Source organism: Diadema antillarum, unplaced genomic scaffold (assembly GCF_040938485.1).
Source record: "Diadema antillarum isolate AM-2024a unplaced genomic scaffold, OU_Dant_1.0 seq00001143_RagTag, whole genome shotgun sequence".
In the NCBI taxonomy this organism is placed as follows: Eukaryota; Metazoa; Echinodermata; class Echinoidea; order Diadematoida; family Diadematidae; genus Diadema; species Diadema antillarum.
Genome location: NW_027271955.1, coordinates 624,764 through 642,511, shown reverse-complemented (window position 1 = coordinate 642,511; position 17,748 = coordinate 624,764). Strand labels below are relative to the sequence as shown.

Genomic DNA, 17,748 nt, shown 5'->3' with positions numbered 1-17,748 from the left:
ATATCTTCCATTGGGAAATAAAAGTGGTGGATCAGCTGTGTTAAAGGGACTGTACAGTACTGGTTGAGGTGGGGATTCATGTTTTGAACATTCTAAGTGAGATAATGAGAAACTTCCTATGAAATATGAAAGAGCATGTAATTCTAAGAAGGATTCAATGTTTATTTGATGAAAATTGGTTTTAAAATGGCCGAGATATCCAAAAAAAGTGATAATATTACAAGGCGACAGGCCACGCCTTTATCATGATCTCTTTGTTTTACCTTGCTTTTGGATATCTCAGCCATTTCAAAACCAATTTTCATCAAATGAATTTTTTTATTCCCCTTAGAATTGCATGCTCTTTGACATCTCATAGAGTGGTTCCTGAATATCTTGCAAAATATTAAAAGCTAAATCCTCACCTCAACCAGAACTGTACACACCCTTTAAATTATAGTCTTTCAAATTCATATTCCCCTCTGCAGACCTGTACATTACATGCTCAATATGTTTTAATACTGTATCATCCATAAATTTATCTTTTAAAGTTGTTGAAACATTGTCAGATTATAACACAGAAAAAATAATATTGTCCATATATGGACAGAAAACCGGTAGATCAGCTGAGTAAAATAGTGCGCAGCATGTTACAAACTCAAAAATATTTTCTCACTATACTACAGACCTAGAAGAGGCTTTTCCATCCACCTCTTACAGTACACTGCAAACTCATTATGTTTCAATACTTGGAATATATACATGTATACTGTTTAACAACAAAAAACAAACAAACATAAAAGAGTACATAAAGCCAGATTTTCATTATTTCATAAGTTTCTAAATCTCGTTTAACACATGAACAAAACATGTCAACAATGGCAGAAATAAATCAAATTCTCAACAACTTTGCATGTCACAATGCATTTTTAACAGGTAAGTTCTGTTTCACCAGTTACTTAGCCTTCAGAACACAATGTTTCCATTCATGGATTTTGTAGAAAATTTAACTTAATCGTTACATTTCTTTTTTAAGAGTATACTTTGCTTGCATTAGTAATGGCCATGTCAGACAATGGCCATGTCAGACAATGGCACACCTTAGGCAGGATTTTTGGTTGTCGGGAAACAAAAATCTTTTGTTATATAGGTGTGCATGAAATTTGTACATATCTGTAAACCAATCTGATGACATCTGATCACGTAAACGTGAATTCAGTGGAAAGCTATTTTCAAAAACTGCAGCTATTAAAGTGTGATGCAGGAATCATACAAAACCATGGGTGTAAAAATCACTGCTTCACCATGTTTATGTAGAGACCTCTGGGAGAACAAAAACACAGGCCTCTATTTTCTCAAGGATAGATTTTCATACAAGGCTGCTGGAGGCACTCCTCATGTCTAGCAATTGTGCTCTAAACGAAATATTTATAAATGTGGAAGAGAAAATGGTAACCATGCATAACAATAACAATGTTGCTCCATGTTTCACCATGCAAGACACCCAGCAGGGACTCTGCACCACATAGGCCTTGTTGACACTCAAGCTGATAAATGACAATATGACACACGTAATGACTTCCCAGCATCATGGCCAACTATGTTGGCAATGATTAAATGTACATTCGGAGAATGATTCTATGGAGTTTCCTTTACTAGCCTTCACACGTACCGAGAGCGCTTAATTTGAAACACGATTGTATTGACGCGTCACTGGAATCATATTTCGAATGAAGCATTCTTGCCATGTGAATGCAAACTGGAATCGCGGAGGGTGATTTGAATCCTAATTTCAACTGTGTTTCTGTACAACAGTTTTCAAATGATGGTCCAGAGATGTTTTCCAATCAGGTTTCACCAGAATTAAGAAGTGAAATGAACGTGGGAATGTAAATGACCTCCAATTATGTTGGGGGCAGAGCTTACAGTGACCTCTCAACCACTTCCTTGGTCATGTGAATGAACAATGATTCGAATCATAATTGAAATCATGTTTGTAATTCAGCATTCAAATTAAGTACTCTTGGGACATGTGAAAGCAAGGTCCAGATAGACATACCACACATGCAAAGAGAGCAAAATCAATAATCCTAACATGATTCATCCTTGGAAAGAGGTGCGTGATAAGGTTTTTACAATCAAACAATTTTATTTGTGAAAATATATGGACTGAGAATGTGTATGTCCAGAAGAAAAGTACATTGTCTATAAACTGTAGCTCTCCTCTGTTAGAAAATGCAGTACAGTACATCATTGCTGAATTGGGATGACCCTGAGGCTGGACCTTTGTTCTGATTTTTAAAAAGGTCAGAAACAAGAGTTATCTTCAATCAAGACTAATTGAATACATTCATGAGCCTACACATAACACAGTTAATGTCCTGGAAAGTGGTAAACTGTAAAAAGCGGCCATTTTACCCCTTTGCACATGACATAAAACCAGCAAGAATATAAAAGCACGCAAAATTTTTGCTAGTACATGTAATAGTTTTTGTATTTTGACTCCACGGAATCAAAAACATGCTAAATTAATTTCATCAGTCCAATTGCAAAAAATTACTCAACACAAGCATTTTCACTTTTACGATAGCAATTGCATTCGGACAGCAATTTCACTTGTGCTACACGACTAGCGAATGTGAAGAAAACCAAAAATTGATATGCCTACCTTGAAATCAAAGATATGAACTACAGAGTATTACATATAGCAAGCGGCTCCCAAATTTTTATTTTCACACTAGTTTCATATCACATGCAATTTGCCAAAATATCCACTTTAAGAGTTTATTTTGGGATGGTTTCATTTCAGGGAATGCAGCATGTCAAATAATAAAAAGCGTATAAATTGCAAAATCAACTACACGCCCAGAAGTTCTTTTCAGCTGTTCTACAAATACAAAGGATACTCAACAAATGGGAGAGAATCCTGCATACTTTTATAAAGGGGATGGATATGCCAGTCTATCTCTGTGCTTCCTGAGTGCAAATCTAATCATTTACAGAACCAATTTTTATCAAATAAATGTTGTATTCATCTTGGAATTACATGCCCTTTTGCATTTTATAAGAGGTTTCTCATTATCTCACGAAAAAAAAAATGTTTAGAAACCAGAAGTTAGGTCTCAACCAAAACTATATGATCCCTTTAAAGTCCAGAATTGTAAATTATTTTGCTGAGATTATCTTGAAACATCAACAATATTTAAAGTGCAACAAAATCATACTTGAAGGTCAGAATATGCGTTGATAACAAAATAAAAAATACATTATCGTGCCTGCTAGATTCTAGTGTTCAAACATTTTTGGGGCTACAGTGCTGTAACTCTTTACTCCACGGTCATATTTCCAAGACAATGTACATTGTTATTCAATGTGTACATTTGTATACAATAATTTACACTATGCCACAATAACAGAAAATTTTATACAATACATGCGATTGTCCTTGTCAATGTGCCATGCAAAATAAATATACACAAACTTTTTCTTTAATCAAGCGTGACACAATAGAACCCATGAATACATCAAGGAAATGTCAGAGACAAAATGTCTGAGTGGTCTTATCCCTAACAAAGAAAGAGTAGAATCTGGCTTGGATAGAAATAAAAGGGGTGAGACACAAAAAGTGATGCACCCTCTCCCAGGTCAAAGAACAGCATCAAATGACCTTATTGTCATTGCAGAACCAAGCAAAGTGTTTCATGCCAAACAAAGTCAGTTTGCTTATTTTGGCAGTCGTCCTAGAATTAACTTTGGCTTCAAGGGTTAGATAATCATGATTATTACTTTAATGCTGCCTCACAGAGTCTAAACTTGCAAACATGGGAAATGGTGTAAGGAATCAGGGAAGGTTGTAAAATTCAAACACTATGAACATCTGCAGCATGTCAATTACAAATTTTGTTGGCCTTATAAGGCTTTGACCAATTCATCACTGTCGGCCCTTGCAGGAAACCCTACAAGTCCCATTAGAAAATCTCTGAATACATGATTGATACAGACAGATAGACAAAATCCAATATTGTGTGAGTATCCACCAATTAAGTACTGATTTTATCAACATGATGCACAGTCACATCACAAAGCCTGTGTCAAAGGGATGGCCTCTTGCACTGTACATGTAATGCACAAATGAATACAATCTACTGTTTACCAATGAGAGGTTTGACGCAATTGTGTGTAGAAGCAATGTGTTTTTACAGCACACATTTGAATGAGTCATGTGCATGAGCTTGGGGGGAAAAAATGAATATAAAAACAACAGAAAAAAAATGAAAAGATCCACACAGTGAAAGTGAAGGGTAGGTAAATTACGAACACTTGAATAACTGCTTGTTCTGTCCTGGGGTGGAAGTCATGACATTGCCAAAAATGAGATTGAAGTACAAGTTGTATAGTACATCACATTAATTTGAGTCAGGTATGCTCATATCCTCAAATGAGAGATTAATGGGAACATCAGGGCAGAGTTTAAAAAAAAACAAAAAACAAAACAAATCTCTGCATTTATGCATGCATTGGAATGTGTTCAAAGTGACATACATATAATGTAAACCACCTGAATGAACAAATTTTATAGTTCGCTACTTGCTCAATAAAGCTTTTCCTATACCGGTATCTAGAAAGAAATGTTCATATGCATCAAAATTGACTTCTGGGGTACCATTTGAGCAAAGTCATGGTTAATTCTCATGGTTTGATTGATAAAGGAAAAAGAACCACACAAAGTTATCATACTTTACTGGAAACAGAATGCACATTATAAGAAAATCCATCTTGTTGGTATACCTAGGGTGATATTAAGTACCACCTGTAGAACTTTCTATAATGAAGGAACTTTCACGCAGAGTATTTCCTTTGTATGTTGAACCCTTTCTATGCCAGGATCCATTGGGCAGTGTGTACAATGAGGGTTTTATGTGCTTAATAAGCACTCAGAGCTCAATAAGGATTTGGTATGTAGGCCCCTACCAATTACCAGATGATCCCCATCAGACTGAGATAGTGTGCATGCAAGGACACACAAACACACACACACACACCCTAATGAACACACACAAAGGTACTTCATACCTCCTGTATCCTAGGAATCTGTACATGTTTTTGAAATACTCAAATCCTTGTGGCCCACACCCAGAAATCCGATTTTTTTTCTCCCATGATACATTGCATCACACTTCTTCTATATCCGTGGCAAGCATACTTTGTGGGTGCACTGCCATGACATAATACCAAAGCATGAAATGTGTTGCACGCTACAGTGACTTGATCACACTGAAATCAGCCTGGACAAACAGTCCCTGCACGCACTGTAAGCAACATTGTCAAACAGTGACAAGCAAGTGTATCATATACATTTGATGATACTATGAGTCCCGTTAATGCAGTTTAATCTGCATTTCTAAATAAGGGAGTAAATATTCAAAATTCTGATAAATGATGACACCGTTGGATATTCACATATTTAATATCCTGTTGCAGAGACTCCAACTCTCCCATTTTCGACGGGAGATCTCCCGCCGAAAGCCCATTTTTGCACAATCTCCCGTTCTCCCGTTTGAAATTTGATTTCTCCCGCCCTGGCTCTGTGTCTCCCGGTGGAAAGGATTTCTTACTTATTTCTATCGTATGTTGAAAAAATAAGCCTTAGATAGCACCAGAGAACATCTAGAATCCTAGGAACTTTGCACTTCGCACACATCAACTTGGAGTCTCCCGTTTGCTAGGGGTTTCGGGCGGGAGGATCTCCAGATCAGAAGGTGCTTGGGGTTGGAGTCTCTGCTGTTGTGAGGATCTGGTAAAAACTTAAAGGGATCATATACACTGTAGTTTTGGTTGAGACCTAATTTCAGGTTTCTAACATTTTTGGTGAGATAATGAGAAACCTCTTATAAAATATGAAAGAGAATGTAATTCCATGAGGAATTCAACGTTTATTTGATGAAAATTGGTTTTGAAATGGCTGAGATATCCAAAACAGAGCGATTCTAATAAGTGTGGGACCCACACTCTATTACGATCGCTTTGTTTTACTTTGTTTTTGGATGTTTCAGTCATGGCAAACCCGATTTTCATCAAATAAACTTTGAATTCCTCTTAAAATGGTATGCTCTGTACTATTTCATAAGTGTTTTCTTGGTATCTCGCAAAAAGTTAAAAGCCCAAGTCTCATCTCCACCAATACTGTACCAACCCTTTAAATGTCTGAGCGCTTACCAGCAATTGTCAAGTTGCATTAACTACATTCACCCTGTAAAATTGTGTGACTTTTGTAGACAATCACTGCATTTGATGGCCACTAATCTGACATGAAAAACAAAAGGGGCCTAGATTGCTTTAAAAGCATGTAATTTTAACATATTTACAAGACCACAAATATGTAAACAGCTGAATAAGAACTGATAAGATAGAAATTATATCAGAGCTTTAGAATTTTAGAGAAGAGATCTTTCATTGGCTGCTTCATTATCACTCTTCGCTACAACAGACACAATGTGTACAATGTGTTTGTTGCTTGCATCATGTGCTATACCAAGGATTGTATTTCAAATCTTTTATACTCTTGAAACATTCCACAGCTATGTACATTGACACAGATTTATATGATATGTACTTTATCCACGCATGACAACACAACCACTTTATGCTTACTGAGTAAAAGGTGATCTGTCCTATATTTTTGTGTGCTCTAGTGTGACTACATACATGTATCCCATGAATAAAGATGATATCAATTCTTTGTTGGCAACTTGCCATTAACATTTAAGCTACAAACAAGAACAATGCTATTTAACAAAGACAACAAAAATACATGATGTTTAGAATTTAAGCATAAGGGCTATAAATTGCTGATTTGTCTGAAGTGGTTCAATTAAGACACTTATGGATCCTTAAAATTATACAAACAATTTTTTCATACATTTACAAAACTCATAGCCATAGCAGGGAGCAACAGCAACTTTATTATTAAAATCAAGTCCCATTTTAATTAACAACACTGATTTCTCAACTGCTATTATACATAGAAATAAGAATGGATGTGAGACCAAACTGTTCACAACCATTGTCCATAATAAAAGAGTTTGACAAATCCTTCTCTTAAGTAGATCATGGCAATTAAAAATTGGAGACATATCATCTACACCATATTGTATACTGTATATATGCCATATATTTAGCAAGTCTAAATTTTCGCGAATCGGGACTTCCCAGCGATTTTGCGAGTGGTTAAAGTCGTGATCGTGGAGTCCTGTACTGAAGGAAGAAATGTATCACATTCATATCGGGATTACAGTCAAGATTTTTGCATGTCTTTAATTTTGCGAATAACACCCGACTCGGGAAATTCACAAAAATAATAAAAACCTTGCGAAATACTTGGCATATACAGTAACTGTGATCCAGACAAAAATAAGCAATCAGGACAGTGCATCTACACTAGTCCTGTTAGTACATGCAACCAGCACATTTGACATTTTTTGTCAACAGGCTTGGGGTTCATTTTTTGTGAATTTTGTTCATAAATCTTCATTTGTGTTTGCACGTGTTGGAAAGGATTCATGGAAAAGCAGGCCCAGTTCTTCTGTAACACTCTAGTCTCTTGACCTCGTGATCATCTGCTCCTGATCATACATGTAGACCACATAAGAGGAACGAGCTTTAAAGTGCTCATGATACTAAAATAGGATGAGTTCTGAGCCAAAATCTATTAGATAATAAGATGTAGATCTACACAAGTATGATGAATTTTCTCTCTCCTGTGGCTGTGGCTGTGCATTATGATCATTATATTAGTCTCACCTTAAATTTACTCAAACGAGGATATTTTGACTACTCACCTCTTTCTTCACCATTTTCAGGAGCTTGTCCCGAGATTCCTCATCTGTTGGGAGTAATCAAAATTAAATTAGGTTTAAAATTAAATTGGTGTCGGGTTGGTGATGTCATGTCGTACTCGTATAAATTCGTATTGCATACAATATGGACGTAGATCGTAGATCAGTAGTCTACCTAGTCATGATAATGTTGATTTCACCTGTTTTTACGACAAAGTCTTTCAACATAATCTTTTATTTTTGAGTATGCATTCGAGCTTTAGGTAAACTTACCGCTCATATTCGACATTTTGAGCCGAGGAAATGTTAAGTCCACTTATTCAAACCAGAACCATGGAAAGAAGGGACGGCGAGCAAGCGAAACTGACAGCACAACGGGTGCGGCGAGGCTTGGCCTGCCTGACTCTCCGGCGCGAGGGAGGATTGACAGTGGTGGGTGGTTTTGACAGTGCGAGCTATTTTGTACACAGGGGATTCGTACGTGCTCTCACATAAGAACAGGTAGCAGCAGCAGAAATCGTAATCATATGGTTGGTCTGCACGGCGCATAATGAAATCATCTGTGTACGTTGAACCAAAGGGCAACTGAAGCTGGCGCTATAGCTTCGACACTCGCTTCTAGTTCTACTACTAGTACATGTAATCTAAGTTTTCAGCAAAAAGATTTTTCTTACTACTCGCATAATAATAAAGCTCTTTGGTTTTGCACTTTTCACTCATTACATATGATAAATAAGTATTCAATAATTGTGTACGTGCGTGTGCGTGTTCTGTGTTTGCAGACAGTTTCACATCCAATTTTATTGTTATTTGGTCGAAGTAATAATGACCTGTACCACGATTATGCATCTATATCGATTTTATTGAAAAATGAAATACTGCAAAGTATGAGGAAATTATAAGCATAATGTGTAATCCCCAGTCACACATCATAAAGTAATTATAATATAGATAACAACAACGTGACCAATTACATAATACATAATATGGTTTATTACATTTTTTTTAACTTTCCAAAAGTTTTTAACACAAATTTTGACATAACAGCATCTGTGAAAGATTGAGAAAAAAAAAATCAATATTTTTTTTTATCTCAGCATTTCATGATAGGACACTGAATATTGACACATTAACATCAATTCCGAATTGCCTTTATTTATTTCTCTCTCTTCCTCTCTTTCTCTCTCTCCTTTTTTTTTCTCTCTCTCTCTCTCTTTCTAGATCATCAAAGCATTCAATTCAATTCAATTCAATAGAACATTTATTTCCAGATCAATTCGTGTATAAACAGCAGTAACAATTCAGTAATGACAAACTGGAGGTGACAACTCAGTAAGCACAGCTTGAAGTGAGTGCACCTTTAACATTTGAAAATGTAGTTGAATCTGATTGAAACATAGCTAAAAAGACATTTTTGTTTAAAATACACATATTTACAAGACAAAGTACAGATACACAAGAGACTAAAGCTAGGGATGCAGGAGGGAAAACAGATAGGAAGAAGGAAAAAAAGAAAGAAAAGAAAAGAGAAGAAAGAAAAAAATACATTAAGGAGAGGTAAAGAGAACCTAAAACACACACTTGTAATACTATAACAAACAAGGCAACATTGTACATACATGTACATGTATTTCATTTTAGTATAATCAAGAGAAATTTAGCAGCCCTCACTATAGACTACCTTATATGGATGAATACAACTTTCTCTTGAGTCTTATCTTAAAACAATTTTGAGATGGTGCATTTCTTATGTCTTTAGATAAATTGTTCCATTTCTTGGGGCCCACAAAACGAATATTATGTTGGTAAGACATGGTTCTGGGTCTGGGCAAATGCATTAATGACGAGGAGCGTGTATTGTAATTATGCACATTCTGATTGATATCAAACAATTGAACAAAATGGTCAGGCATAAGTTTGTTGACACACTGATATACAAAAATACATTGCTGATAGGTGGTGATATTTTCCAAAGTAAGCAATTTTAGTTTTGAGTATAACGGGCCTGCTTTAGATTTCGGGTTCGCTCCATGTATAACTCTTACTATTTTATTTTGCTTTGAAGTCAATTTCTTTAGACTGGACTGAAAAGTACTTCCCCACACCATGTTGCAATAAGACAAATAGGGCAGAACAAGAGTGGAGTATAACATCCGTAATACATCAGTAGGTAACATGTAGCTTAGTCTGGATATAATACCAATGCTCTTTGATATTTTTTTCTCTGTCTCTTGTATATGAGGCTTCCATGTTAATTTGGAATCTAAAATAACACCAAGAAATTTAGTTTTCTCTACCCTGGGAATTTGAACATCATTCAATTCCACTTTAACAAAATCAGTGTCGTATGATTTGTTACGATTACTAAAAACAATAAAGTTACATTTGCGGGGGTTAACAGATAATCGATTTGCCTGAAACCATGTACACAATTTTGAAAGGCTACTATTTACTTGATCTTGCAAAGAAGGAAGATCCTTACCACTGAACAATATATTAGTGTCATCAGCATATAATATGTACGATGAGGTATCGGAATTAGAAACATTTCCAATGTCATTTATGTATAATATAAACAACAGTGGTCCTAATAAAGACCCTTGTGGAACTCCACATAACATTTTCTTTAAGTCTGATATACAACTGTTATATTTTGTACATTGGTATCGATTGGAGAGGTAGCTTTTAAACCAATTGTATGCTACACCTCTAAAACCATAGTGCTTAAGTTTAGCTAACATAATATTATGATTAATTGTGTCAAAGGCCTTTGACAAGTCAACAAAAACACCAATAAGAAAGGAATTTTCCTCAAACGTATCAACAATCTTATTCGCAATGTCAGTTAGGGCCATGGAAGTTGAATAGTTGCTGCGAAAGCCGTACTGATAACTACCCACAATATTATTTTGATCAAGAAACTTAACAGCACGGTTGTAGACAATCCTTTCCAAAATTTTCGAAAAACAAGGAAGCACTGAAATTGGTCTGTAATTTGACAATTCACATTTGTCACCATTTTTAAACACAGGGGTTACACGAGCAATTTTCAATTTATCTGGAAAGACTCCTGATGATAAAGATAAATTGAATATATGACATAACGGTTTGCTGATTTCTTTTATTGTATGTTTGATTATGGGCGGTGAGTTGGCTCAGTCGGTAGCGCGTCTGCCTCACGATCACGCGGCCCGGGTTCGAACCCGAGTCTGGACTGAGCAATGTTGTGTGTAAACATACCGTCCCCTCTAGCAAGAGGCAAAACACTCTGTCCCTCGGATAGGACATAAAATGGAGGTCCCGTGTATGAGAGAGTCACAGCTCATGCACGTAAAAGATCCCGCTTCATTCATTCATCGAAAAGAGCAGGGTGTCTAACCCGGTGAAGTGGTCCCACCCCACATCCAACTGGACCCCATGGAAGACCAGCTTAGTGTAGCTGAATATGGGCTATCCAGCCATCTTCACAGATGGAAATGAACAACAACAACAACAACAAAATACGAGGACTGAAATCATCAATTCCAGAGGCAGTATTATTCCGAAAAGAGTTGACAATGCTACATATTTCTGCTTCAAATGTTGCATGAAAATAAATGGTATTCAAACAAGGGTTCACCAGATAACTCATAAAGTTAGAATTATTTTGTGGTATCAACTTATCAAGATTTGGACCAACCTGAGTAAAATATGAATTAAAAGCATTTGCAATTTTGTGAGAGTCAGTAGTTAATTCACCATTACATGTCATTTGCATATCAGTAACACATTTACCACCTCTATTCAAAAGTGTATTTATAAGATTCCAAGTTGCTTTAATATTACTTCTATATGCAACAAATTTCCTTTCAAAATATTGTTTCTTCACATTTCTTATTGTAGCATTCAGAGTATTTCTAAAACGTTTATACTTTAATTCATTAAAGTTGCTTGGTTTACGCATATATTTCTTATATAACAAATTTTTATATTTGATAGAACGTAAAATACTGTCAGTCATCCAGGGATTAAGCTTTCTTGCACACCGACTTTTTTTCTTTAGGGGAAAGTGTTTATTATATAACCCTGACAGAACAGACTCAAAATAATCATAAGCTTCGTTAACATTTTCCATAGCATACAAATTATCCCAACAGTGTGAACCAAGTTCATTCCTGAAAGCGTCAATACTGTCTATGTTTACAGTTCTCACATAAATATCACTTCTTGGTCTGTCACTTTTTATTTGATTTAGATCAGTTAGCTGGAAGACAGGTAAATGATCAGTAATATCACAATACAACAGTCCACTTTGAATAGGCTTATTGAACTGGTTGGTAATAATATTGTCCAACAGAGTAGTAGTGGCATTGGTAATGCGTGTAGGCCTCGTTATAAGAGGGAGACAATAGTTACTAAAAAGTGTGTTAACAAAATCAGTTACATCATTATCCGTGCTATATTTTAATAAATCAATATTAAAATCACCCATAATATAAACTAATTTGTTTTCTTTCAGTAGCGGTGAGATCTTTGAATCAAAAGTAACATTAAAGTTATGCGTATTTATACCTGGGGGCTTATACATAGTGCCTATCACAATATTTTTTCCTACTGATTGACAAATCTCAATAAAAATAGATTCACACATACCATCATCACTAACCAGATCAGGTCTCTCAAAATAGGAGTAAGAGTCCTTTATGTACAAACCAACTCCGCCACCTAATTTCCCACGTCTATTATAACACACAGAGTTGTAACCTGGTATATTAGGCAGTTTGTCGGCATCTTTGAGCCAGGTTTCAGATAAACCAATAACATCAAAGTCAAGTTTAAGCAAGTTTATGAAGTTTAAAATTTGATCAAAATTCTTCTGAACACTTCTAGAATTGAAATGTATTGAAGAGAAAAAAGCTTGACTAGCATTAGCATCCTTAAAATGACTAACAAAATCATCAATATCATAATACTTGGATTGTAAATCATAGCAATTTTGAAAAAAATTTGCATCGGGATCAAGACCCTGATTTTGTAGTAGGGCATCACCAGCTGAGAGTACGTCAAATTGTAGGCCGTCCAATCTATTCTGGCTGGCACTATTTCCATGCATATCATTTAACACAGATTGAAAATTTAGTTCATCAAGATGATTGAAAGGTAATATATTAGCAGAACATAAGATACAAGAGGAGTAAGATTCATTCCATACCAGCGGATCAACATAACAATTGCATAGATTGCAATAAGGGATTGCATTCAATTTATCCATAGACATTGGTAATAACTACAGTGTTCAATAACAGTAAGTCATTTGACGAAATACCAGATACACTTGTATTTGAATGGAGATTATAGTGGGTGTTGCCATGGGAACTATACACACAAAACACTAAAACCGGAAGGACACATATGCACATGTACAAAAAGTCACACAGCAGTGTGGTAGTAAAAAAACTAGCAAACATGTCAAAATCTGACACAAGCATTCAAGGTTAAATGTAAAAAATATCTCCAGCCACCACTTGGCCTGGGCTGGCTATAAACACCCAGGATACACAGTGTTGTTATTTAGTGTCAGGATAACAAAGAAAGAACATGTCATTGAAAACTTGACACTAAACACATTATTGTTTATTTTTTGACAAGGTAGAGAAATCTTAAAGAATATTCAAATGTGTCAGGTGTAGAACCTTACCTGAAATAGTGAAGGACTAATTTAAAAAACAAACAAACTTGGCACCAAATGATACACCATGAGAAAATGCATTTTTTTTTTTTCAGGTTCAGCAGGGTTACGTCTTTAGAGGCAGTTTAATCCTCATGGGTATTCCATTTAGTAGAGCCTTTCTCTTTCCATTTAAGAATAACTTTATCCTCCTGAAGGACAATCTTGGTGGAGACACCTCTATCCCTGCGAAGCTTGTAGGCTTCTGTTGCTAGAATACTGCGACGCATTTTAAGGGCAGGAGGTAGATCTGTCCTCACCGAGATCCTGCATTGTCCACGAACAACTCATTTTCGCGCCGATTATTTTGTTGTTGAATGTCATCAATTATGATACCGATCTTTTTTTACTTCAAATTGCAAAATGTAAGTTTGTGTTTAAAACCTCGGGCGTCACACATTTTTTTTTCTTCATAATCATTACAGTAATTTTAAGGGATCGTATAGTTTTGGTTGAGACCTAATTTCGAGTTTCTAACATTTTTTTGTGAGATAATGAGAAAGCTTTTATGAAATATGAAAGAACATTTAATTCCATGAGAAATTCAACGTTTATTTGATGGAAATTGGTCTTAAAATGGCTGAGATATTCAGAACAGAGCGATTCTAATAAGTGTGGGACCCACACTTTCTTACAATCGCTTTGTTTTACTTTGTTTTTGGATGTTTCAGTCATGCCAAACCCGATTTTCATCAAATAAACTTTGAATTCCTCTTTAAATGGTATGCTTTTTACTATTTCATAAGTGTTTTCTTGGTATCTCGCAAAAAGTTAAAAGCCTAATTCTCATCTCCACCAAAATACTGTACCATCTCTGTCCATTTCTGTTCAATGTTTCACGTTTCACGTCAACTAGAATCTTAATAGCGCCATCTTGCGTTTTCTTTTAGAGAGGGCACTAAGTCTCGTATGCCTACAAATAGTCGGTGGTCTGCTGCTCTTCGGGACATAATATGCCCAAGGATCTCAAGTCCCGATGCTATGGCCCGAGGAGCCTTCTCCTCGTTCATAGCATGGGGCTTGAGATCACTAGGGGCAATTGATTATCAACAATGCACCGAGGAGCATTCCATATGCAAAATAATGATGTTGATTTTCTTGGTAATGTCGTACAGAGAATGGAATCATTTGGAAATAACATTGATAATCATTCCTCACATAGCGATAAAATGGAATAAACTTAAAGGGAAATGAGGAGATCGGCAAATTTATACAAAAAAAATGATAATAAATAAGTTATTAGAACGGATATACGCACCCCAAGCTGCTAAACGTGTAATGTGCGCGCAAAGAGATTGTTTGTACGTGCGTACATGCGGAATTACCTTCTTCAATATATTTCATTATTAGTAGGGCCTACACTGTACGGGAAATACGGAATAAATTTATCGGAAAAAAAACGGAGAAAAACATTATTGAACAATATATTTAATTAAGATACTGAATCAAAATTTCGTATGAAAAATAGAAAATGAATTAAACAAAAATCTATGTTATGTGTGTCCGTGTGCGTGTGTGCTTGTGTGTGTCTGAGTACGTGTTAAGTCTGTTGTCGCTTTTTTACAAATAAAAAGTAATAATATACATTCCCCCGACTTGTTTCTGACATAGATTATGTTAAGGGTAATATAATTCTTCACACTTTCTGAAAGAGGTAAGTAAAGTGTTAATTCATTATGCTACGGAAGTGAAAATATATTGAAAATAAAAATTTATGTGTTGCTTTTATTGTTGTCCTGCACTTACTACACAAAATGTTTTCTGGTCTTCTCATCCAGCGATGGAGCGGCACCGAAACTTTATATTACATCCATAACTTGTCTTGTGTAAAATTATTTTCAAACTTCACTCATGTATTCTACTAATATTGCTGCATTTTTCAGTGTACATATCTTCATAATAACATTGATTTTTGATAATATTGATTTTTGTACTGGTATAATTTTAGTTGGTCAAGATAAACATATCCGTTCTCCGTGTTATTGCACGCCTATGAATTTTGGGACCTTCTATTTAACAAGCGTTGATAGCTTTTATGTAGGCCCATTCTATTTCTGTTGTTTCCTTGTGACACCTTTGTATCATGATATGACCATATACAATTGTGTTCAGTATGTTTTTTTTTCTTCCTCAATCAAAATACATGGTTGTATATATTTTGTATTCTTACTTGTTGTATTACTGTTAATTATTTTGTAATTTCATTGAAAAAATGGAAATATGAAATAAATTGAACAGAAAATAGTATTTTGACGTCAGTTCTCTTTTAAGTCTCCCCCCCCCATCAGTATTCGCAAACCATGTTAAAAAGTACTGTTTACCATTGGGAGCAGTGATTTAAGAAATGTTCGAGATATCACATTTTGATGCATGATGTGTAGGTCAGTTGTATCACAAAGCATCCTACTATGTACAAATATCTCAATAAGGCCTAAAATATCAGGAGATATCAACACTTTTCTCAATAAACCATAACTGTAGACGGTTTAGTCTGGAAACAGTTTATTATAACTATTGTTCACATTTTGCATATTTAACAGTACTTAGCATTAATCATACACTTGATATGGATTCAAATGTTTACATTGGTTGTTTCTATCCCTAACTCACATTTTAGAACTACTTTAAAGCACTAAAGCTGGATTTTTGTTTCATCTGCAAATGGTAAATAATGCCTTTAAACACTTCGCCTATACCCACCAGACTAACCTAAACAGCGCATGAGATAGTATACGTTACATGGCGTCACACATTGCATCGGTGGCAATTACCCATCGGTGGTATGATACCGGAAACCCTCTACCCTCGACAAATAGTAGAGATGATTAGGTAATGAATAGCTGACTCTGTGTTATTGGTGTTGTAACTATTGCTTTTTAGATAATGGACGTTCGCCAGTTAATTAACAAGCTAATGCATATAGCACTGCACTCTGTATTATAGAAGGCTATTGCAATTTATTACGGTAGATGGCAACGGGATGCATGTAGTGCAGACAGACGATAATGGCCTCACCACATAATGTAAATTATGTTTGTTTTTCATATTCTTTTATTTCTTATGCATTCACAAAACAATTGGTCAATTAATCAAGTGATAATCGATTAATCTATCCATCTGTCCATTAATTCATTCTTTCCTTTGTTCATCTATTATTCACATATTCCTTATGTATCTATTTATCCTTGTAGTAATTAATTGCTTCTTTCATTTCTAATCTATTCATTTACATTCGAGCAATTTGCATAATGATTAATCAAACTGTCGTTTGTCTCCGCTATAGTTTTTGGCAAAGTGGCAGAGCTGTTTGGCCGCTTAAATTGGTAAAGAGGCCTGTAGATAGAACTGAATAAGATGTGATCTTGAGCAGATGCAGTAAACGCCCCTCAAAGCTTGATATGTATGATATTGTGATAAACTAATATAGTTAAATATTGGTTGAATGTTCTAGAAGTGGAGAAATTGAAATGATAATCCGGATTACTGATGTTTTCAAGCTTGCAGAATGTTTTTATCTTGAAGGCCTGTAGACTGAGGTATAAACAAGATTATATTTCATCAACCTGTATGCCTGGTCAATATGCATCTTATTTGTCAATGAATGTAACCTCGAATTCAGTTTGCATTCACCAGGGGTTATTTCCCAAATAATCTGTGTCGATTTTAAAACTTAAGGTCAACTTAAAACCATGGTATGCTGTGCTTATCTTCAATGGTATTCAAAGTACTTTATGATAATGAAAAGTTTTGGATACTTTTGTTTTTCACCTAGAAATAAAATAAGCAACAAAGGATTTTTTCTGTCAATTTTGAAAGCAATTCAAAGTGGATTCTCATGAAAGGCTGATGAAAATGAACAGGGAAATTAGTGGCATACCATAATAAAAAAAGAAGTGTGAATTGAGCTTTACCTTTAAGATCGACTGAAATTCTCTGTGAAATCCCCCCCCCCCCCCAATTGCTGCTAAGATGGACAAACCTAGGGCAATCTTTCTGATCGTCAAGAAAATTATTTGTTGTAACGGTTACGTGCATATTTTTCCTAGTACATAAGCCTTGTTAATCTGTCCTCACTGATAGCATTTACCTAACTCCAAGTAAGTTGACTCAAAGTTAGGGCAGCGCCCCGTGAACGTAATAACGAAAGACATAATTCGTTGTTGATTTATTTTTCAATGCTATAATATGCGATTTATATACAAAACCATCATACAGTGATTGCTGTGT

General features: G+C 35.4%; 1 protein-coding gene across 1 annotated transcript in view; it reads right to left on the bottom strand.

Annotated features, from left to right (window-relative positions):
* LOC139744171 (small G protein signaling modulator 1-like) overlaps positions 1 to 8,232 on the bottom strand; it is a 136,709-nt gene extending 128,477 nt beyond the window's left edge. Inside the window, exons 1-2 of the mRNA XM_071654625.1 lie at positions 8,088 to 8,232; positions 7,818 to 7,861 (exon numbers count right to left, since the gene is read on the bottom strand). Of these exons, the coding sequence (XP_071510726.1) occupies positions 7,818 to 7,861; positions 8,088 to 8,103 (60 nt within the window). The 5' untranslated portion in view covers positions 8,104 to 8,232. The remainder of the gene's footprint in view (positions 1 to 7,817; positions 7,862 to 8,087) is intronic.
* Positions 8,233 to 17,748: the final 9,516 nt, after the last annotated feature.